At 36.2% G+C, this 24,039-nt stretch overlaps 1 protein-coding gene across 2 annotated transcripts in view; it reads left to right on the plus strand.

Moving 5' to 3' along the window:
• RNF128 (ring finger protein 128) overlaps nucleotides 1–24,039 on the plus strand; it is a 99,398-nt gene that overhangs the window by 69,727 nt on the left and 5,632 nt on the right. For both annotated transcript variants that reach the window (NM_001135114.1, XM_015127920.3), the window contains 5 exon segments: nucleotides 6,757–7,004; nucleotides 18,880–18,951; nucleotides 21,891–21,973; nucleotides 22,813–22,909; nucleotides 23,717–23,885. In NM_001135114.1, the coding sequence (NP_001128586.1) occupies nucleotides 6,757–7,004; nucleotides 18,880–18,951; nucleotides 21,891–21,973; nucleotides 22,813–22,909; nucleotides 23,717–23,885 (669 nt within the window).

Raw genomic sequence — 24,039 nt, forward strand, 5'->3', positions numbered from 1 at the left:
TTTGGGTTGGTTCCAAGTCTTTGCTATTGTGAATAGTGCCGCAATAAACATACGTTTCATGTGTCTTTATAGCAGCATGATTTATAATCCTTTGAGTATATGCCCAGTAATGGGATGGCTGGGTCAAATGGTATTTCTAGTTCTAGACCCTTGAAGAATCACCACACCGTCTTCCACAATGGTTGAACTAGTTTACAGTCCCACCAACAGTGTAAAAGTGTTCCTATTTCTCCACATCCTCTCCAGCATCTGTTGTTTCCTGACATTTTAATGATTGCCATTCTAACTGGTGTGAGATGGTATCTCATTGTGGTTTTGATTTGCATTTCTCTGATGGTCAGTGATGATGAGCATTTTTTTCATGTGTCTGTTGGCTGCATAAATGTCTTCTTTTAACAAGTGTCTGTTCATATCCTTTGCCCACTTTTTGATGGGGTTGTTTGATTTTTTTCTTGTAAATTTGTTTAAGTTCTTTGTAGATTCTGGATATTAGCCCTTTGTCAGATGGGTAGATTGAAAAGATTTTCTCACATTCTGTAGGTTGCTTGTTCACTCTGATGGTAGTTTCTTTTGCTGTGCAGAAGCTCTTTAGTTTAATTAGATCCCATTTGTCAATTTTGGCTTTTGTTGCCATTGCTTTTGGTGTTTTAGTCATGAAGTCCTTGCCCATGCCTATGTCCTGAATGGTATTGCCTAGGTTTTCTTCTAGGGTTTTTATGGTTTTAGGTCTAATATTTAAGTCTTTAATCCATCTTGAATTAATTTTTGTATAAGGTATAAGGAAGGGATCCAGTTTCAGCTTTCTACATATGGCTAGCTAGTTTTCCCAGCACCATTTATTAAATAGGGAATCCTTTCCCCATTTCTTGTTTTTGTCAAGTTTGTCAAAGATCAGATGGTAGTAGATTTGTGGTGTTATTTCTGAGGGCTCTATTCGATTCCATTGATCTATATCTCTGTTTTGGTACCAGTACCATGCTGTTTTGGTTACTGTAGCCTTGTAGTATAGTTTGAAGTCAGGTAGCATGATGCCTCCAGCTTTGTTCTTTTGGCTTAGGATTGTCTTGGCAATGTGGGCTCTTTTTTGGTTCCATATGAACTTTAAAGTAGCTTTTTCCAATTATGTGAAGAAAGCCGTTGGTAGCTTGATGGAGATGGCATTGAATCTGTAGATTACCTTGGGCAGTATGGCCATTTTCACAATATTGATTCTTTCTATCCATGAGCATGGAATGTTCTTCCATTTGTTTGTGTCCTCTCATTTCGTTGAACAGTGGTTTGTAGTTCTCCTTGAAGAGGTCCTTCACATCCCTTGTAAGTTGGATTCCTAGGTATTTTATTCTCTTTGAAGCAATTGTGAATGGGAGTTCACTCATGATTTGGCTCTCTGTGTGTCTGTTATTGGCGTATAGGAATGCTTGTGATTTTTGCACACTGATTTTGTATCCTGAGACTTTGCTGATATTGCTTACGAACTTAAGGAGATTTTGGGTTGAGACGATGGGGTTTTCTAAATATACGGTCATGTCATCTGCAAACAGGGACAATTTAACTGCCTCTTTTCCTAATTGAATACCCTTTCTTTCTTTCTCTTGCCTGATTGCGCTGGCCAGAACTTCCAACACCATGTTGAATAGGAGTGGTGAGAGAGGGCATCCCTGTCTTGTGCCAGTTTTCAAAGGGAATTTTTCCAGTTTTTGCCCATTCGGTATGATATTGGCTGTGGGTTTGTCATAAATAGCTCTTATTATTTTGAGATATATTCTATCAATACCTAGTTTATTGAGAGTTTTTAGCATGAAGGGGTGTTGAATTTTGTCAAAGGCCTTTTCTGCATCTATTGAGATAATCATGTGGTTTTTGTCTTTAGTTCTCTTTATATGATGGATTACATTTATTGATTTCCATATGTTGAACCAGCTTTGCATCCCAGGGATGAAGCCAACTTGATCATGGTGGATAAGCTTTTTGATGTGCTGCTGGATTCAGTTTGTCAGTATTTTACTGAGGATTTTTGCATCAATGTTCATCAGGGATATTGGTCTAAAAGTTTCCTTTTTTGTTGTATCTCTGCCAGGCTTTGGTATCAGGATGATGTTGGCCTCATAAAATGAATTAGGGAGTATTCACTCTTTTTCTATTGATTGGAATAGTTTCAGAAGGAATGGTACCAGCTCCTCTTTGTATCTCTGGTATAATTTGTCTGTGGATCCGTCCGGTCCTGGACTTTTTTTGGTTGGTAGGCTATTAATTATTGCCTCAATTTCAGAAACTGTTATTGGTCTATTCAGGTATTCAACTTCTTCCTGCTTTACATTTAGGAGGGTGTATGTGTCCAGGAATTTATCCATTTCTTCTAGATTTTCTAGTTTATTTGTGTAGAGGTGTTTATAGTATTCTCTGATGGTAGTTTGTATTTCTGTGGGATTGGTGGTGATATCCCCTTTATCATTTTTTATTGCATCTATTTGATTCTTCTCTCTTTTCTTCTTTATTAGTCTTGCTAGTGCTCTATCATTTTTGTTGATCTTTTCAAAAAACCAGCTCCTGGATTCATTGATTTTTGAAGGGTTTTTTGTGTCTCTATCTCCTTCAGTTCTGCTCTGATCTTAGTTATTTCTTGTCTTCTGCTATCTTTTGAATGTATTTGCTCTTGCTTCTCTAGTTCTTTTAATTGTGATGTTAGGGTGTCAATTTTAGATCTTTACAGCTTTCTCTTGTGGGCATTTAGTGCTATAAATTTCCCTCTACACACTGCTTTAAATGTGTCCCAGAGATTCTGGTATGTTGTGTCTTTGTTCTCATTGGTTTCAAAGAACATCTTTATGTCTGCCTTCATTTCGTTACATACCCAGTAGTCATTCAGGAGCAGGTTGTTCAGTTTCCATGTAGTTGAGCAGTTTTGAGTGAGTTTCTTAGTCCTGAGTTCTAGTTTGATTGCACTGTGGTCTTAGAGACAGTTTGTTATAATTTCTGTTCTTTTACATTTGCTGAGGAGTGCTTTACTTCCAAGTATGTGGTCAATTTGGAATAAGTGCGATGTGGTGCTGAGAAGAATGTATATTCTGTTGATTTGGGTGGAGAGTTCTGTAGATGTCTATTAGGTCCACTTGGTGCAGAGCTGAGTTCAAGTCCTGGATATCCTTGTTAACTTTCTGTCTCCTTGATTTGTCTAATGTTGACAGTGGGGTGTTAAAGTCTCCCATTATTATTGTGTGGGAGTCTAAGTCTCTCTTTGTAGGTCTCTAAGGACTTGCTTTATGAATCTGGGTGCTCCTGTATTGAGTGCATATATATTTAGGATAGTTAGCTTTTCTTGTTCAATTGATCCCTTTGCCATTATGTAATGACCATCTTTGTTTCTTTTGATCTTTGTTGGTTTAAAGTCTGTTTTGTCAGAGACTAAGATTGCACCCCTGCTTTCTTTTGCTTTCCATTTGCTTGGTAGATCTTCCTCCATCCCTTTATTTTGAGCCTATGTGTATCTCTGCACTTGAGATGGATCTCCTGAATACAGCACACTGATGGGTCTTAACTCTTATCCAATTTGCCAGTCTATGTCTTTTAATTGGAGCATTTAGCCCATTTACATTTAAGGTTAATATTGTTATGTGTGAATTTGATCCTGTCGTTATTATGTTAGCTGGTTATTTTGCTCGTTAGTTGATGTAGTTTCCTACTAGCATTGATGGTCTTTACAATTTGACATGTTTTTGCAGTGGCTGGTATTGGTTGTTCCTTTCCAGGTTTAGTGCTTCCTTCTGGAGTTCTTGTAAGGCAGGCCTGGTGGTGACAGAATCTCTCAGCATTTGTTTGTCTGTAAATGATTTTATTTCTCCTTTACTTATGAAGCTTAGTTTGACTGGATATGAAATTCTGGGTTGAAAATTCTTTTCTTTAAGAATGTTGAATATTGGCCCCCACTCTATTCTGGCTTATAGAGCTTCTGCCGAGAGATCTGCTGTTACTCTGATGGGCTTCCCTTTGTGGGTAACCCGACCTTTCTTTCTGGCTGCCCTTAATATTTTTTCCTTTATTTCAACTTTGATGAATCTGACAATTATGTGTCTTGGAGTTGCTCTTCTTAAGGAGTATCTTTGTGGCATTTTCTGTATTTCGTGAATTTGAATGTTGGTCTGCCTTGCTAGGTTGGGGAAGTTCTCCTGGATAATATTCTGAAGAGTGTTTTCTGACTTGGTTCCATTCTCCCCATCACTTTCAGGTACACCAATCAGACGTAGATTTGGTCTTTTCACGTAGTCCCATATTTCTTGGAGGCTTTGTTCATTTCTTTTTACTCTTTTTTCTCTAAACTTCTCTTCTCGCTTTATTTCATTCATTTGATCTTCAATCACTGATACCCTTTCTTCCACTTGATTGAATCGGCTACTGAAGCTTGTGCATGCATCACGTAGTTCTCTTGCCTTGGTTTTCAGCTCCATCAGGTCATTTAAGGACTTCTCTACACTGTTTATTCTAGTTAGCCATTCATCTAATCTTTTTTCAAGGTTTTTAGCTTCTTTGCAATGGGTTTGAACATCCTCCTTTACCTTGGAGAAGTTTATTATTACCGATCATCTGAAGCCTTTTTCTCTCAAATCATCAAAGTCATTTTCCGTCCAGCTTTGTTCCGTTGCTGGCAAGTAGCTGCGTTCCTTTGGAGGAGTAGAGGCACTCTGATTTTTAGAATTTTAAGCTTTTCTGCTCTGGTTTCTCCCCATTTTTGTGGTTTTATCTACCTTTGGTCTTTGATGATGGTGACATACAGACGGAGTTTTGGTGTGGATGTCCTTTCTGTTTGTTAGTTTTCCTTCTGCCAGTCAGGACCCTCAGCTGCAGGTCTGTTGCAGTTTGCTGGAGGTCCACTCTGGACCCTGTTTGCCTGGGTTTCACCAGCGGAGGCTGCAGAACAGGAAATATTGCAGAACGGCAGATGTGGCTGCCTGATCCTTCCTCTGGAAGCTTCATCTCAGAGGGGCACATGGCTGTATGCGGTGTCAGTCAGCCCCTACTGAGAGGTGTCTCCCATTTAGGCTACTTGGGAGTCAGAGACCCACTTGAGGAGGCAGTCTGTCTGTTCTCAGATCTCAAACTCCGTGCTGGGAGAACCACTACTCTCTTCAAAGCTGTCAGACAGGGACGTTTGAGTCTGCAGAAGTTTCTGCTGCCTTTTGTTCAGCTATGCCCTGCCCCCAGAGGTGGAGTCTACAGAGGCAGGCAGGCCTCCTTGAGCTGCGGTGGGCTCCACCCAGTTCGAGCTTCCTTTCCTCTTTGTTTACCTACTCAAGCCTCAGCAATGGCGGACGCCCCTCCCCCAGCCTTGCTGTTCCCTTGCAGTTCGATCTCAGACTGCTGTGCTAGCTGTGAGCGAGGCTCCGTGGGTGTGGGACCCTCTGAGCCAGGCACGGGATATAATCTCCTGGTGTGCCATTTGCTAAGGCCGTTGGAAAAGTGCAGTATTAGGGTGGGACTGTCCCGATTTTCCAGGCACTGTCTGTCAGGGCTTCCCTTTGCTAGGAAAGGGAATTCCCTGACCCCTTGCACTGCCTGGGTGAGGCGATGCCCCACCCTGCTCTGTGGGCTGCACCCACTGTCTGACAAGCCCCAGGGAAATGCATGCGGTATGTCAGTTGGAAATGCAAAAATCACACATCTTCTGTGTGGCTCACACTGGGAGCTGCAGACTGGAGCTGTTCCTATTCAGCCATCTTGGATCCTCCTCTAAAAGCCCTTTTAGAGTTGTATGTGTGTATTTGTATTTATTCCAGATTGGAGTTTGATCTTTAACTCAGATTAGCTCCTTAACTTAATATCAGTGGGAGGTTTCCCTGGTTGGTTATAACTTAACATTAAATAAGTGCTATTCCTTTGCTTAAGATTATTGGTCTCAGGTCATATAGACTAGAAGGAATATAAACCTTGATAAGCCTTGGAATGGCATGAGCAATCTGACATTCTTACAACATTGGGAAAGATAACTTTTGTACTTTATTTTTTTCCACAAAACTTATATAATTGTTGGTGCAGAGGTTAGTATTATAGATAATTAGACCTTTAGTAATAAGATTAGTCTTATTTTAGGCTTGTCTTTAATTGGTAGTGAATAGAAATGTGCATTTCTATATGTTATCTTCATTGCTAACCTGATTAGGTCCATGTAAAACCTTAGAACACCTTGAGCAAGTTTTATATTGCTTTTGAGAATATAGAAAAATGGTACATCATGGACGTATGTATAGTTTGTACATTTGGATTTGTAAACATTGTTTGGCTCAAATTACTATCCCAATATGTAAATCCGTATACATGCTAGTAGTGAGCTCATGAGATAATTTATCATCTTATAAATTGGGAAATATTTCTGTATTCCCCAAATATTAGATTCCCTATAATACAAGCCCTATTTTCTACAATTCAGGAGACTATTTGTCTTTAAGCAAACCTTCATATAAGATGCAAATTCGGTCTCAAAGGCAATACTGTTGAACTATAGTTAGTTAATCTGAGGAGGGGGAAGTGTTGTATATAATAGCTTCCTTACTAAGTTATGAGTACCCTAAGATCAGTAACAAAATCTCATGGATGTTTATATAGTCTACAAATTTTATATAGATAGTAGGTGATCAAAAATGTTAATTGAATGAATGAGTATCCATCCTTTGTCTCATTGAGACCCATTTAAAATCATTTTGGCAATTGGGTTATTACACTAAGAATGTTTCACCAAACTAAAACTGAATTTGTTTTCCTTTACAGGTGCAGGAGACATTGTTGCAATCATGATCGGCAATCTGAAAGGCACAAAAATTCTACAATCTATTCAAAGAGGCATACAAGTGACAATGGTCATAGAAGTCGGGAAAAAACACGGCCCTTGGGTGAATCACTATTCAATTTTTTTCGTTTCTGTGTCCTTTTTTATTATTACGGCAGCAACTGTGGGCTATTTTATCTTTTATTCTGCTCGAAGGCTACGGAATGCAAGAGCTCAAAGCAGGAAGCAGGTTTGTAATGGTCCTTTCTTCCAATATTAAAAAAAAATTTACTATTCTAATTGTTGTTTCAGGGTCCTACATTTTAATACATTTTACTTGCTAGACAATGATCTCCCCATATGTTTTACAAAATCTGGTAGTTTTTAAAGTATGTCAGCTCTTCTCAAATGTTTTATTTTCTATATTTGTCAAAGAACTTAATCCTACCTGATTAAATCTTGTAACACCTCATTAGAGAGCACATCCAGCATTTAATTATATATGGGTGTAAACACATATGTTCTTTTAAATCAACATTTTTTTTCTAAATTACAAAAATATTTCATACTCAATATAGAAAACTTAGAAATTAGAAAGTGCACAGGAAAAAAGTCACCTAAAACCTGATATAACAACATAACTATAGTCATCGCCCAAAGGTAACCACTATTATTTTATGTGTATGTCTGTATTTGCATGTGGGGATGGGGCTGAGAAGAGGGACTAGGCTGAGAAGGCAGGTTAGAAGATCTAATTGTGCATGATATACTGTTAGGCTTCAAATGGAGTCAAATATTAATAGTTTCTACCATGTTATAACAGTGTATAAAAAGGTACAAGGTATAGAAACAACAGCAAAAATACCAAAGCATTATTGAACAGTAAAGTACCTATGGTTGTATGGCATTGATCTTGCCACCATTAAATTGTCCCCCTCAGCCCCCTGATATCCTGACATTTCTCCTTACCCAGCTTAAATTCCATGGTCACTCCCATGCATACATCTTCAGTTCCCTTGGCCCTTGTTTCTCTTTGTTACAGTTGCTGGCAAAACAAATCCAACCCTGGTTAAATCTACTTCCCACCTACTCTATATCTGTACCCTGCACAGCTGAAGTATCAGAAAGGCATTTACAGCTGTACTGACTGATCTCACTTTAAGTTTGTGACCATAAAATCAGAGTGGGCCCTTAATGCTACCCAGGAATCACAGTATGTTTCCGTGGCCATTTACTTTCCTACTGTTGACTAACCATATGTGTTCCTTTCCCTTTCTCCAACACCTCCTCCAACTTTACTCTCAATTTGTATTTTATTTTACTGAGAAAATTGAAGCAATCAATAATATTCCACATCCTCTCATCTATCTTCATCTGAGTCTATCCTATTCCCCTTTGTCTTCTGTTTTTATGGATGAACTGTTCCTTTGCAAAGGCTCTTTCACTCAGGTACAAGTTTCTTTTTGTCTTTTATATACTCTAGGACATCACTCCAGAAATTGCCCTCTCTCACTCTCCTACTTTAACAATTTCTCCCTCTCCTCTGGATCTTTTCCACCAACATGCAAACATAGTATTATTGCTCCCATTTTCAAAAGATTTTCTCTTGACCCCAGGCCAAAAACCTTGAAGTTGTTCTTTATTCCTTTTATTCTCTCACCTCCCATGTAAACTCTATCAGCAAATCATGTTATTTCTACCTTCGTTATATATCCAGAATTTGATTGTTTCTTATTACCTCCATTGCTTCCACCCCAGTCAAGGCCACCATGATTTCTTACCTCCTCCTCCCTTCAGGTGTTCTCAGTATAACAACGGAATGGTGTGCCACTTCTTTAGAAAGCTCAGTAGGGATTTAATGCTTTCAGATGAAAATACATTTTTATATGTACTGAGAAGTTTCTCTAAAGGCAGTTGATTTCTGGCCACTTCATGTCCTCTTCCTCCAATAAGTGAAAAGAAATTCAATTTATTTAGGGGGTGGAAGGAGCAATGAGGATTTTTATATAGCATGAAAGTTAATTTAATTTAGGAATAGATGAGAAATTGAAATTTTATTATAAAAACTTCACAAAGATTAGATACCAGCATATGGTAATAAGTGATGTTTATCTCAGTGTTTAAAGTTAATTGACTTCTATCCTCCTTGGAGAAGCAGCTTATCACATTGGTGGCAGGTTCAGCCTGATACTAGCTGCGGTCAAAAAGATGTTTAAAATTCCTGTACCAGGCCACTCAGTAGTATCACACTGTGTTAATATTTGACATTTGTATATTGTGCTGTTTTTTTATCTGCGAGGCTGGAAGGAAATTGGTGTCCAGTGTGACTAACTATTCAAAGGTTATAGTTACAATGACAAGAGTGTTTGGTTTGAATATGTTCATGGTGGGGCATGGGTTTCTGTATTCTTGGTGCTATAATAAATTTATTGACATGGCATTAAACCCCATCAAAAAATAATAAGGTTTATAAAGAACTTTGTCTGGTGTTACAGAGCTTCATTGGACATTTAGCTCTGGTCTGCTCATTTAATTTTCATAGTTTATAATACATCTTATGAAAATTAACCTCTGTAGAAATGGTCAAGAATAGCATTAAAACTTCTCATCTATTGGAGAAGGCTTTTGAAGGGGCTTTTAAAAATTACTTATTGGACTATATCTGTTTATCCTTTGGGGACTAAAAGATTAAATATATGGCTGATAATCCTTTTTGCTTGTAAATATTTGAGAGTGCTAGAATGTCATTTATATATTTAATTTTCATTACTTAGTATTAATTTTTAAAAGGTGGAACTTAATGCATATGCTGATTATAACTATCAGTAAACATTTAACTATATTATCTCCATTTTACTGGTAGAAATGGCGATGAAGCTGTGTTAGGGAAATTTGGCTTCATTAGAATGTTAGGCAAGTTTAATATATTCAAGAATTTCATAACCTTCTGAAGGTTATGATACATGATATATAATGTCAGGAAACTGATAACTGTAACCATAAATTCTGATGACTGAATGCTCAGATGAGCCCCCAGATGGAATAGCCTCATATGTTGTAGTGTGATGTGTAAGAACACATATCATCCCTGTTTTGTAGATACAAAGCTTTTAAACAGAACAAAAAAGTATCATTGGATTATAAATGAAAATATTAGGCCTTATAAGTTAGTTTCGTGTCCCTGCCAGGGACAACCCTAACTTGAGACAAGAAAGATTATGGGAAACCTTATGGCATATACAAATTAAACTACATTTAGGAGTAACTACTATACACTTGACTCTAGCACGGAGGACCAAACATTTTCGGATACAGTAAATGTATCCTAACTATATTCAAGTAGTTAATACTCAATAGCAACAATGCATGTGTTGGATTAAACATTGACCAGTGAAATAAAAGAGGGCTGTAGGTGAAATAGGACCTGGCATAGATATAATGTGAAAAGCTGAATTTACTTTTAATGAAGAGTGACTTTCAGAGGAAAATGATTTACTAACTAAAATAGATTTGAAGGAAATCATCTTCCAAGAGGGGGGAAAAGAACGGGAATCCACTTGGAAATGTCATAAAGCTTTGCTAAACTGATCACACAGACCCAACACATAATGCTAGAGAATGCTAGGAATCAATATTGGGAAAGAGAATATACTCTAACGCAACAGAATCTATTAACTATTTTACTTAAAAGTGATCCCCAAGTAGCCATGGGGGTAATGGCCTTCCATTTTTAGCTGCAGAAGCTCAGGCAGAGAATCACTGAGACACATGCAGATCCCCAAATTTATGGATTCTTTTTTTCTTGTGAAATTGCAACTTGCACTGCTGATCTCTGACTGATCTTGACCAAAGGATGGGCCAAAATAAGGCTAGTAGGAATAGAACTAATACTGAAGGATACCCATGTACTCCCATGGGAGGGAAATGGCCTTGCTGTACAAAGTTAACAGGAACCTATAACTTTATAATAAGTTGAGACAAATGATTGACTTTGTCCCCAGCTAACATGGAACCTAGAAATGACAGAATGATTGCCACTGGTGACAGCATTTGTTCCTCCTCATATCTGGCATATGGGTAAAGGCTAATTCTTCTAGAAAGGCTTAATGAATATTTCTGTGACATTTCCGGATTTTTTTGTAACCAAACCAAACTGTATCATAACCATACTCTGATATGGTGTAATACTGGTATTGTTAGTAAAATTCAACTATCTTATATAAATAAATCATATGGTAATCAAATGTATTTGAGAAATTGAACTAAAAACTCCTCACAGTATGATACCAAGGGAGAGTGACTGGCATGAAGAAGAATTAGAATGATTTAGTTCATTACTATATTAAATAGCTCTGTGCAAGTTTATCACAAAGTTCAAGTGGCCATAGATCAAGGGAATAAATGGATAATTAAATTGGTATAATAATGTAAAGATGTTTGTGATGGTCTTATACACGGGATGAATTGTTCCTTTGAACCTGTTTCCACTCCTTGTTGGCTTCTGCAAGTATTAGGTAGACTTATGTTGTTCTTATGGCACCTTATATATAAATACTGTGCTAACTGAACAGTATATACAGTTGATCCTTAAACAACTTGGGTTTCAACCACGTGAATCCACTTATATGTGGATATTCTTCCACTTCTGCCACACCTGAGGCAGCAAGACCAATATATCCTTTTCGTCCTCTGCAGCCTAGTAAATGTGAAGAAAGAAGGATGGAGGCCTTCATGATAATCCACGCCCCCTTAATTAAGATAAAATATATTTTCTCTCATGCCTGTCGTACCAGCACTTTGGGAGGCCGAGGCAGGTGGATCACTTGAGCCCAGGAGTTCAAGACCAACCTGTGCAACATGGCAAAACCCTGTCCCTACAAATAATAGAAAAATTAGCCAGGCATGGTGGCATGTGACTGTAGTCCCAGCTACTTGGGAGGCTGAGGTGGAAGAATCACTTGAGCCCAGGAGGCAGAGGTTGCAGTGAGCCGAGATCATGCCGCTGCACTCCAGCCTGGGTGACAGTGAGACCCTGTCTTTAAATATATATTCTTTTCTTCCTTATGATTTTCTTAATAACATTTTCTTTTCTCTAATTTACTTTATTGTACAAACACAGTATATAATTTATATAACATACAACATATGTGTTTATTAACTGTTTATGTTATCAATAAGGCTTCCAGTCAACAGTAGACTATTAGTAGTTAAGTTTTGGGGGAGTCTAAAGCTATATGTGGAGTCTTGGCTGTGTGAGGGTCAGTGCCCATAACTGCCATGTTGTTCAAGGGTCAACTGTATACTGTATATAGTACACTGTATATAAATACTATGCTAACTGTGTAGTTACTGTATAGTAACTATACTGACTACTGTACTAACTGAAGTGATAATATATAAATACTGTACAAATAGTTACTGCATTGAAAGTTTTATTATAAAGTCTTTGACCAACTGGATGGATTGTGAGGAAAAAGGTAACACAACAGATGTAGTTGCTTACTCCTGGCATGTCCTCAAGGGAACCATGATTGGCCCCTGGCCAACCCTGGGAATGTGGCTCTCAAAGTGGTCTTTACGTTAGTGATTGATAATTTTGTTATATACACCTGGAACAATGGACCATGTTATACCAGCCTGTCAGAGTTGCTTTTCACAACAATCAAGATTGATGATATCCTAGTTTCATTGTTGGGGTCCTGAGTTTCAGGCAACATGGCCAGTTGCTAGCAGGGATGCACCTAGTAAGCAGTCCCTTCATCTGAGTCTTGGACCCCAACACTTAAATTGGTTCCCTGGGCAGAGATATGCCACACATTTCTGTAGTTTGCTGCCAGAGAGAAAGAGCACTCCTGTGTGTTCTCAGAAGAGGAAGGACTAGGCTACATTAATATCTTAAAATCTGTGCTTCGACTTAAAGCACTACTAAAAATTATCTAAACTATTTCTGGTTACATTAAGTTTTTTTCTACTCCACTAGTACACGAAATTACCTGGAAGATTCATTAAGTACCTGCACACTGTACCACTATTAACATACATACTTTTGCAGTTCGTGTGTTCACATGTATGTATCTATTTCTGCCTACATTTGAGAGTAGTTCAGGGTCTTTTACAGAAACCATGAGAATTTTGACTCTTGTGTAAGAAGAGTAGATTAAATCCTTGTCTAAATAGGACTTAGATTTACAGTCTTTCTTCTTACTTTCTTACTGAACAAAAGAAAGCTCTTATAATGGGTCTCAGGATTTTTATATATTCACTTACTCTAATTTTACATTTATATCACTAATTCTTTTTCCAGCTTTATTGAAGTATAATTGACAAATAAAATTTGTATATATTCAAGGTGTACAACATTATGATTTGATATACATATAAATTGTAAAATGATTAACATAAATTAATTAACACATCTATCCCTACACATAGTTACATGTGTGTGTGTGTTTATGTGTGTGTGGTGAGGATACTTAAGATCTACTTTCTTAGCAAATTTCAAGTAAACCATGCTGTATAACAGATCCTCAGGATTTATTCATCTAAAAATTTTGAACTCATAGATGCAGAGAACAGAGAAGTGGTTGCCAGGGAGGTTGGGGAAATGGGGAGATGTTGGTCAAAGGATACAAACTTGAAGTTAGACCACAAATTCTAAAGGGTGTTAATCACATTTCTTTGAAAAACTGCTATAATCTGAGCTATAACCTATCTACTGAGTCAAATTCCCCCTTTCTTCATGGTTCTTCCTTACAGTGTATTTTCTTACACTGCTCACAGTTATGTTCTTCATGGGAGTGGTCTGTAGTTCCATAGATTTATGGGAAGCTATTTTATAGCCTGCACCTCCTCTTACCTGTAGGAATACTTTCACTCACTCAAATATTATGGATAGGTTTTTATTGAATAAAATAGATTTCTTTCAGTTCTCATATACCTAAACAGCCACATGGCTCAGACTTTTATTTTGTCCTAGGAATATATCTGAGGAAAAGAATCCTCTTACTATAATTCTTGATTTTAAATATCTTGTGTTAAAACTCTTAACCACATTTTTAGGAAAATGTTTGTTTGTAAAATATGGTGACTTCAGAAAAATATAGTTTGCTTATATCTCTCTCCTTTCTTGCTTTTTGCACACCCTGTCCTCCATCAAGTAATTAGGTTTGACTACATACTTAATACTATTCATGTGGGTTTCAGTTAAGTTAAAAGCTGAATGCCCTGGGACCAAAAATCAGGCTGACAAATCACTAGACTGAAACATATATTTTACCTAATTGGATATAAGTACACCAATGAACTAGGTAGAATATCTTTGCATTCACCATAATTTCAAAATTGAACATTGTGATAAAGAATGATCATTAGTTTGACATTTTATCTTCAACCCCAATACATTCCCATTCAGAACCAAAAAAAAAAAAAAAAAAAAAAACCATATAGTCGAGATTCTTCACTAACTAGAGCGAATTCAGCTTTTGATTAGTCAGAATAGTCACATTAAGCTTCTGTTAAGAAAATTGGCCAACAACCAGCTTCTTTGAATCAGTCTTCAGTTCTACTGCCAAATATTCTTAGACCAGGTATCTCTTAGGATTAGAGAGGAGGAGGGGAAAGGCAAAAGGCGTTTGACATAATGTACTTGCTTTTTAAAATTCCCCAAATCACAGTAAATAGCTAGTTTGTGAAGAATTTTAAGATTGGATAATTGCTGGCTTTGAAGGGGTTTTTAAAATTTCCTTCGTTTGTCTTCTTCACAAGGAATGTGAAAGGCTTCTTTGCCATTACACAATGGAGGCAGTGTACAATAGTGGAGAGATCATGGGCTTTAAAGCCAGATAGAACCTGGGCTTGAATTGAATCACAGCTCTGAAACTAACCAGCTGTCTGGACTTTAGTCAAGCTTCTGAACCTTACTTTTCTTGTCTGTAAAACTTGGATGTTGAAATAGCTATTTCACAATGTTGTTAATGATTAAACAAGATGACACATGTAAAAAGCTTACAACCTGACACATGGCAAATGCTCAATTAATGTCTAAACCTTTCTTTCCCCAAACTTAATGGAGTAGAGACTTTTAATAATTGAAATGAGAAGTGTCTTGCATGAGAAAATCAAGAAAGTCTGTTTATATTTTCTAAATTCAGAAAATAGTTTTTGAGCAAACTCTAGCCACTGGGAAATTTTTTTCTAAGTGACTAAGGCCCAGTCCTCCTGCTACTCAAGAGAGAAAGGCACATTAATAATACAATTACTGAACAAGATAAGAGGTGGAAATGATGTGTTATTGGAATTTATAGACTAAGGAAATTCTAATATGGTAGCAAGGCATTGGAAAAGTATCCCATGTAATTTGTATAATAATATAGATACATTCTTGAAATTCTGTTTTTTAAGGAGTAAGGAACAAATTACAGTTCGCATGGGGCATATTGTCTTTAAATGTTGAGGTATATTTGGGCACTCAAAAGCTGACATAATGTTGTTCAAACATATGTATTGAATATAATCTACTGGATCCTAATGGTGTTCCCATATTTCAGGGTTTTTTTTAGAGGGAAGCATGCATCTTGGATCTTTTGCTATCAGTGTCACAGTGAAATATCTTGAGTACTATCTTGAATATCGTGAGGCAGTTTTTTTGTGAGTGACTTTCCTTTAAGCTCTAAAAATACAGTTTGTGCTTTTTACTAAAATCACTTGTCTTGCATCCATATTTAAAGAAAATAACTTTTCTTTATATAAGCCCAGTAAGAGCTGTTGAAAATATTCAAATTTTCTTTTAAACCCATTTTTATTCTAAGGCTGCTTTGTTAAACATTAGTTTATGCTATGCTGTAAATCTTTTAGAGATCCTTTAAAAATCAAATCTCTTGTCTAGTGTCTTCTGGTATTTTTAGATTTGGCCCTATTTTTTTATTTTTTGTATTCTCACCCACCATCATTTTCTAGCATTGGCCTTAATGCAAGTTCTGCTGTTCTCCTGGGCATAGACTCAGACATTATATACAAAGTTTCCCTTTGATCCTACACTTCAAATTAATTTGCATTATAGTCTTGGCTATAATTAAGAAAGTTATATATTTGGCATTAATGCCTGATAAATTGATAAGCACTAGCACTGGATATTCGGACATTTATATTGTATTGAATGGAATATTTTGCAATGAGAAATCAGACTGTATAGACTGAATCAAGTAAATACCCTAGAGAGGTATCACTTCCTTATGAGAGCTTTCCCAAATTGTGTTATACAGCTTGTTGCCTAAACCTAAATTACAATTGCTTTAAGGACAAAGAGCAAAATGATTCTGAAAGACATCATCAACTACATTACATTTTTTTCCCATTTCTTCTTGCTGGCTCTTTTTTTTTTCTCATTTGCATTTTTCTCCTCTCGATGTCCAACTGACTCATGATCTATGTGAAAAGAAAGTAGTGAAGTGTAGGTGTGTGGGCCAGGGCCAGGACCCGGTAGGCATACAGGTGGAAGGATTGCCACAGTTTGACAGACCCTGGAATCCAGAAGCTAGAAAAACATCAAAAGACAGCTGAGTTATGGATGGTTATATTGTAATGGACTTTTGGAATATGAAGAGCAGAGTTCCAGTACCAGCTTAATTATTTAGATGCTGCATTCCCTTTTGAATAAGTTATTTTAGTTTTTCAACCTCCACTTGAGCATCTCTAAAATGAGGATATTACCTTCTTCTGGGGGTTTTTGTGAGGATTAAATGAGGTAATGGATATAAAAAATTTTTAAACTGTATAACAACTGTATATTGTAAGGAAATGGTAGGAGTAGTTTCCTACTCCATGCTACAGTCAAAACAAATAGCTACTTTGATATAACTCTGCACTTCAGTGGGGCTGACACTAGCTCTAATATTTCGAGCAAGACATTCTTCCTCTTTGAGCATCAGTTTTCTTCTCTGTCTGATTAGATGTTGGGCTCGGTAATCTAAAGATCCTAGGTGTACCTTTGTTCACTGTCACTCTATTATTATCTTACAAGTAACAAAATAGAAGGGAAGATATTTGTGCTGAAATTAAGTCCCATCATAGAATTTTTTTTAGTTCACAATTATGTCCCAAAATGGGAGTGAAAGTACCTTGATTATCACCTCTTTTCCTTCTTAGGATCTAGGCCTTCCTATTCACTGTTTCTGATAGGCTTATTTGCTGGTCAGGTAATAATCTGAGAGGTTTCTGCTTTTCCTGTGACAGCAAAGAAATACTTTGGCTAATATTCTCCTTGGCATTAAGTTAAAATCTTTCACAAAATGATATCTTACATAGGAGACAGATTTGAACATCAAGGAGATTTCTCACATACTGATACTTATGGATTCCTACCTTCCAAAATATATTTGCTACAAATACTTGTAGCATTTGTAGCTACAAATATTTGTAGCATTTGTAGCAAATATATGTTGGCAAGTACCTGTTATGCTTATTGATGAATGGTAGTTTACATTTTATGTAATAAACATTTTCTTGAGTGTCTGCTATATGCCAGACATTATACTAAATACTTATATTATCTCTAATTTTCATGTAACATAAATGTCAGCTGGAGATGGGGGTACATATAGGAAGGAAGCTGCTTACATTCTTACAATGATCTCTGGTTCTGGGGGCCTACTTTTTGCTGAATTTCTAAGTATGTTCATTTTACAGTTCAAAATAGAAAGATCACTTATCTTGCCATCCTGCACATGCTACTGTTATATTCCACACGTGTATTAGTCAGGTTTGTGTTGCTGTAAAGGAATACCTGAGGTTGGGTAATTTATTTAAAAAAAGAAGTTGATTTGCCTCATGGTTCTGCAGGCTATATAAGAAGCTTGGTGCCAACCTCAGCTTCTGATGAAAGCTTCAGGAAGCTACCTATCATGGAAAAAAGGAAAGGAGGGAGCACGTGTGTCACAGGGTGAGAGAGAGGGAGCAGATGCCAGGTTCTTTTAAACAACCAGCGTGAACTGAGAACTCACTCATTACCATAAGGACGGCATTAAGCCCTTTATGAGGGATCCTCCTCCATGACCCAAATACCTCCCACCATGCCCCACCTCCAACATTGGGGGTCACACTTCAATGAGATTTGGAGGGGACAAATGTTCACCATATCAACACAGCATCTGCCAAGTGTTATACTTAGCCTCTACTTCAATTCATATGTGTATTATATTCACTTGAGGCATTTGTGTATGTAGTAGACTTTAGTGAAGGGGAATGAAGTATTTGCAGCATCACCAATAACTTCAAATTGATGCCAAATATCTTAACAAATATCACCTGGGATTTTTTCCTCTGGCTGGTTCACCCCACCTAGAGGGACAATGTTATTGGACTATATAGACTCTCTTTATAGTCTTTCCCTCACCTGGGAGATTCTTCCCACACCGCAACTTCACTTCTGACTCAATTATGCATAATGTTTTAGTTTTTATTCCATAAATGAGCCTGTGGCTTGCTTTTGCATATCCAGACACATCTAGATATATGCTCAGTGAAACAATAAAAGGTGACCACTCTCAGAATCAATCTTCTTCACAAAGCAATCGTGGTTATAAACACCAATATTTTTCTTAATACCAAACAGTGTAAAGGTTGGTACTACCCTCATTTTATAGATAAATAAACAAGCTCAAATAATTAAATGACTTGTGCTGGGTTATTCATTGAGTAAGTGACAAAGTCAGATTTTGAACCATTTGAATCCAAATCCTATGCACTTTCCACCAAACAAGACATGATTCAAAAAGGAAATTGGAAAAAATGCATGTTAATGTCCTCTGAGCTTACAAATAGGAAGATTGCTTTGAAAATTAATAGCATTTGAATCCATTAGGGGTGGGGGAAATGTATTTTTACCATTATGGTCCCAACAGTATTGTTTAAGAAAGTAGGGAAACATAGTAAGTGAAAAGTCTCAGTAACTTGGAAAATCCTGCCTGATATTAGGTAAATGGGACATTTATTATGGATAATTAAGTTTTATCTTTTAAAATTCGTTTGTATATTGACTTTTACCTGATAAATATTTATTGATCCTCTATCTTTTTCATCATACTTCTTTTAAAAAATAGTTTTTCTAATACCTGCTGTTTTTTTTACAGAGGCAATTAAAGGCAGATGCTAAAAAAGCTATTGGAAGGCTTCAACTACGCACACTGAAACAAGGAGACAAGGTACATTCATGACTTTTAAATGCTACTTGTTTTAAAGCAGTGCTACCAAGCCATTGTTCAGGCTAAATGTTCTTCCTAAGTATGCTTTTATTGTCATTTATGAACCTTATTGACTTTTTATATGTATTTGATTCTAGAGGTAGGCTGAATAATGCCCCCCCCCCAAAGATATCTAAGATATCTATTCCCTTGAACCTGTGAATATTACCTTTTTTGGCAAAAAGGACTTTGCAGATATGATTAAGTTAAGGGTCATGAGATGGGGAGATTATCCTGGATTATCCAGGTAGATTCAAAATATAATTGTGGTGTCCTTATAAGAGGGAGAGAGAGGGAGATTTGACCACAGTACAGTAAGGGATGTGACTGTGGAAGCAAAAGGTTGGGGTGATACAAGGAAGGGGCTAGGTGGTAAGGGATGCAGACACTCTCTAGAAGCTGGGAAAGGTAAGGAGAGGGATTCTCCCCTGCTGACTCCAGAAAGAGCACAGTATTGCCAATGCCTTGATTATAGACTTCTGATTTCCAGAACAGTAAGAGAATAAACTTGTGTTGTTTTAAGCCACTGAATTATGATAATTTGTTACTGCAACTACAGGAAACTAATACAATACTTTAGTGTAACTTTGCTTGAATATGTATTTTCAGATTTAGGATAGTTGAAAACTACCATTGATGGGTAAAACATGTATTTCAAAAATAGCTATAGAACTTATGGAAATAATACACCATTTTAAATCTTACCAAAGCCATGAAACTGTAAAACACTAATGAAAGAGAGAAATCAAAAAAGATCTAAATAAATGGAAACATATACCATGTTCATGGGTCAGAAGACTTGCTGTTGTTAAGATGTCGGTTCCCCACCAAACTGATTTATGGATTTGATGCAGTTTCAATAAAAATCCTAGTATAAATCTTTGATAGAAATTGACAGCCTGATTCTAAGCTTAGATGAAAATGCAAAAGAACTAGAATAAACAAAACAATTTTGATAAAGAACAACTTTGGATGATTCATACTACCTGATTTGCAGAATTATTTTAAAGTCACAGCAGTCAAGATAGTGTTGTATTGGAAAAAGGATAGATTTATAGATCAACGGAACAGAAGAGAGAGTCCAGAAATAAACCCACACATATATGGTCGATTGACTTTCCATAAAAGTGCAAAAGCAATTCAATGAAGAAAGGATAGCCTTTTCAGGAGGATAGCCAGTTGTTCGATATCCATATGCAGTGATTGGATATCCTTAAGCAGAAAACAAGCAAACAGACAAAAAAGAACTTAAATCCATTCTTCATACCCTATGTAAGCATTATTTCAATAGATCATAGACCTTAACATAAAACCTAGAACTATGAAATTTTTAGAAGAAAACTTTAAAGAAAAATATTTTCATGACTTGGGTGACAAATATTTCTTAGATATAACTCCAAAAACAAGTCCAAAAAAGAAAAAAAAATGGTACATTTGGCCTTGTCAAAATTGGGAGTTATACCTGATGTAAATGACGAGTTGTGCGTACTGACGAGTTGATGGGTGCAGCACACCAACATGGCACAAGTATACATATGTAACAAACCTGCACGTTATGCACGTGTACCCTAGAACTTAAAGAATAATAATAATAATAATAATAATGAATTTCTGTTCTTTGAAAGGCACTGTTAGAAGAAGGAAAAGATAAGGTACAGACTGGGAGAAAGTATTTACAAATCGTATGTCTGTTAAAGAGCAGTACCTAGAATATAAAGAACTCTCAAAATGTAACAGTAAGAATACAAACAACCTAACAGAAAACTGGCAAGCAAAACAGACAATCCACCAAAAAAATATGAATGGCAAATAAGCACACAAAAGATGTTCAACATCATTAATATTTAAAGAAATACAAATTAAGGCCACAATGAAATACCATTGTACATTCATTAGAATGGCTAAAATACATACAACTGAAAATACCAAGAGCTGGTCAATATTTGGAACAACTGGTACTCTCATTCATTTGCTGGTAAGAATGCAAAATGTATAGCCAATTTGAAAATGTTTGGCAGTTCCTTCTGAAGTTGAAAATACACTTACCATAACACCTAGCAATCTCACTACTAGATATTTACTCTAAAGGGAGAAAAAAATCTATGTTCACATAAAAACACAACTGTTCATAGCAGCTTTATTCATAATTGTCAAATACTGGAAAAAAGCCAAATGTTGCTCAACTGGTGAATGGATAAACCGTGGTACATACATATCATGGAATACTATTTAGCAATAAAAGTGTGATGGGAACCCCACTGATACATACAGCATTATGGATGAATCTCAAATGCATTATGCTAAGTTTAAAAAATCCAAACTCAAAAGCTAGATAAAGCATGATTCCATTTATATGATATTCTGGGAAAGCCAAAACTATAAAAACAGATCAGTGGTTGCCAGAAGGTGGGGATGAGAGGAAAGGATAACTACAAAGAGTTTGGAGGAGTTTGTTGGGAATAATAGCACTATTCTGTATCTTGATTGTGATAAGGATTAGGTGACTATATATTTTTCAAAACGTGCAGAACTGTACATTAAAAGGGTGAATTTTACTGTATATGAATTATACCTTAATTTTTTTTAATGAGAAAAGTTATAGAACTTGTACAAATGGTATTTTATGAATTCTAAAATCAGGAAAAATAGTTTAAATCAGTGCTACATGTTTCTCTTGGTTCTTTTCCCCTTTTGTTTCACTTTATTCTTTTACCTTTTTAAAGTCTGGATAATTTTAAATCACCTTTGGGAACTTTACAGTTACATAACCATTCGGTGATATAATGCTCCTCCTTTTATAGGAATTTAGGCTGGTTAAGTACATATATGTTCTGATCTTCTTCTGCAGTTTAATATATTTTTTCTTATCTGTCAGAGTAACAATAACTACTTGCTTGTAGGAAATTGGCCCTGATGGAGACAGTTGTGCTGTGTGCATTGAATTGTATAAACCAAATGATTTGGTACGCATCTTAACCTGCAAGTAAGTTTGATTTTCTTCTATATCTTCAATAAAAATAGCTGACTCACAAAAATGATTGTGATGGAAGAAAACTATTTTGAATATTTCCACATTAATGTTAAAAATGTTTATTTTTAACTTATTTTCATTTAAATATAGAATGGTTTATTTTTATGTTCATTCATTTATTAATACTACTGAAATTGGTATAAGTCTAACTGTAATCTGGTTCAATTTGTTCTAAACTAATTCCATAGAAAACTGAGAACCTAGCCAGCACTATATATATATATATTTTTTAAATGTATTCTAATCCGAGAAAAAAATAAAATGAAATCAACTCATGAGCATCTATTTGGAAGTGTTCATTCCTTAGTTTTATAAATTATCCCTCTCCTGAAGGTTGTTCTTAACACTCCTTCTCTTAGCTATTTAATACAATAGTGATGCTCTTGGAACATATCACATTGCCTAAAGCATCAGTACAGTGTTGTTGTACTCAATACTATATTGGACTATATTATTGAGAATGACTGTACCATTTATCAGTTAGGGAATTATAACTGTTTAAGATTTGAAATAATGAACAAAGTCTTAGGTCAGGTAGCATCCTAGCCATTTTCAAATGAGTACTGAAAATATTTTTTTTGGAGCTAGAGTAGTGAGGCTTTTACATTTAAAAGTACTGTATTATGGAATTTCCAAATTTTGTTTCTGTGGCTCCTTCATTGTATGAATAGTGTGTTTAAAAGAAAAGGCATCCATTCAAAGACTAAAAATTACACTAAGTAATCTGTTAATGTATATTAGGCAAAGTGTTGCTACTTCACAACTGATAATTATGTTTTTTCCTGCATTAGCCATATTTTCCATAAGACATGTGTTGACCCATGGCTCTTAGAACACAGGACTTGCCCCATGTGCAAATGTGACATACTCAAAGCTTTGGGAATTGAGGTAAACATTAATATGTTATTTATATGAAGAATATATGCCTGGGCTTTGGGGAAAACAACAAAATAACATCCTTATTTTTTAGCTATGTAATATGCCATACTTACAGTTTATACCTAAAACCATTTATATCATATATCATATCATATATCTATATTTATATCATATAGACAATAAGGTGCCATCTTGGGCCATCTCCATTTTCCTTCTTCCTCCCTCTTTCCAAATACACTCAATTATTTGGTCAGAATTTGAAATGATAACCATGTAAACCACCAACTTGGCATCCCTCTTTCTATTTTTGTAATCTTTTAATGTTGCATAATGACCAAACTTGGAGTTAAATAAGCAGACATAATTTGAGAAAGCATAATAAATACTAAATTATAATTTTATATTTGGTAAATGAAAAAAAGGCCTATTTTCAAGATACAACATAAAATCAAGCTCAGATCTTGACATGGGACCATACATAGATGACAGTGATTCTCAAGTTCCATAGGGAACAGCATGACTTTTTAGGGCCTAACTTGTACCCAGCATTATTTTATGAAGTGCTGGGATCACTCAAATGAACATATCAGATGAGAGTACACTCTGCCTATAGCATCTTTCACCCCATTGGTGGACCCAGTTACTCTATTTTGACTGGGGCAAACAAGAGACCCGTGACCATCAAAAGGGATCATAGGTTTAAAAGGTTAAGAAATATTGCTGCAATGAGTCACCTATAAAGAAACTTTGAAGTGATATGTCGAGGTAAAGCGTGTACACTGAAAGGCTTTTAATTTTTTCAAATGCTCTTTAAAGGTGGATGTTGAAGATGGATCAGTGTCCTTACAAGTCCCTGTATCCAATGAAACATCCAATAGTGCCTCCTCCCATGAAGAGGATAATCGCAGCGAGACCGCATCATCTGGATATGCTTCAGTACAGGGAGCAGATGAACCACCTCTGGAGGAACACGTGCAGTCAACAAGTAAGCATACTAAAGGTTAATGAGTGCACTACAATTCATTGTGGATCATATGCCCGTATAGTACTCTTGCTTTTTAGCGTTTGTTCTATTCAGCCATTATCATGATCCAAGTTTTTTCTGCTTAAAATAATGCCATGAAGGATGCACCCCTACC

Source organism: Macaca mulatta, chromosome X (assembly GCF_049350105.2).
Source record: "Macaca mulatta isolate MMU2019108-1 chromosome X, T2T-MMU8v2.0, whole genome shotgun sequence".
In the NCBI taxonomy this organism is placed as follows: Eukaryota; Metazoa; Chordata; class Mammalia; order Primates; family Cercopithecidae; genus Macaca; species Macaca mulatta.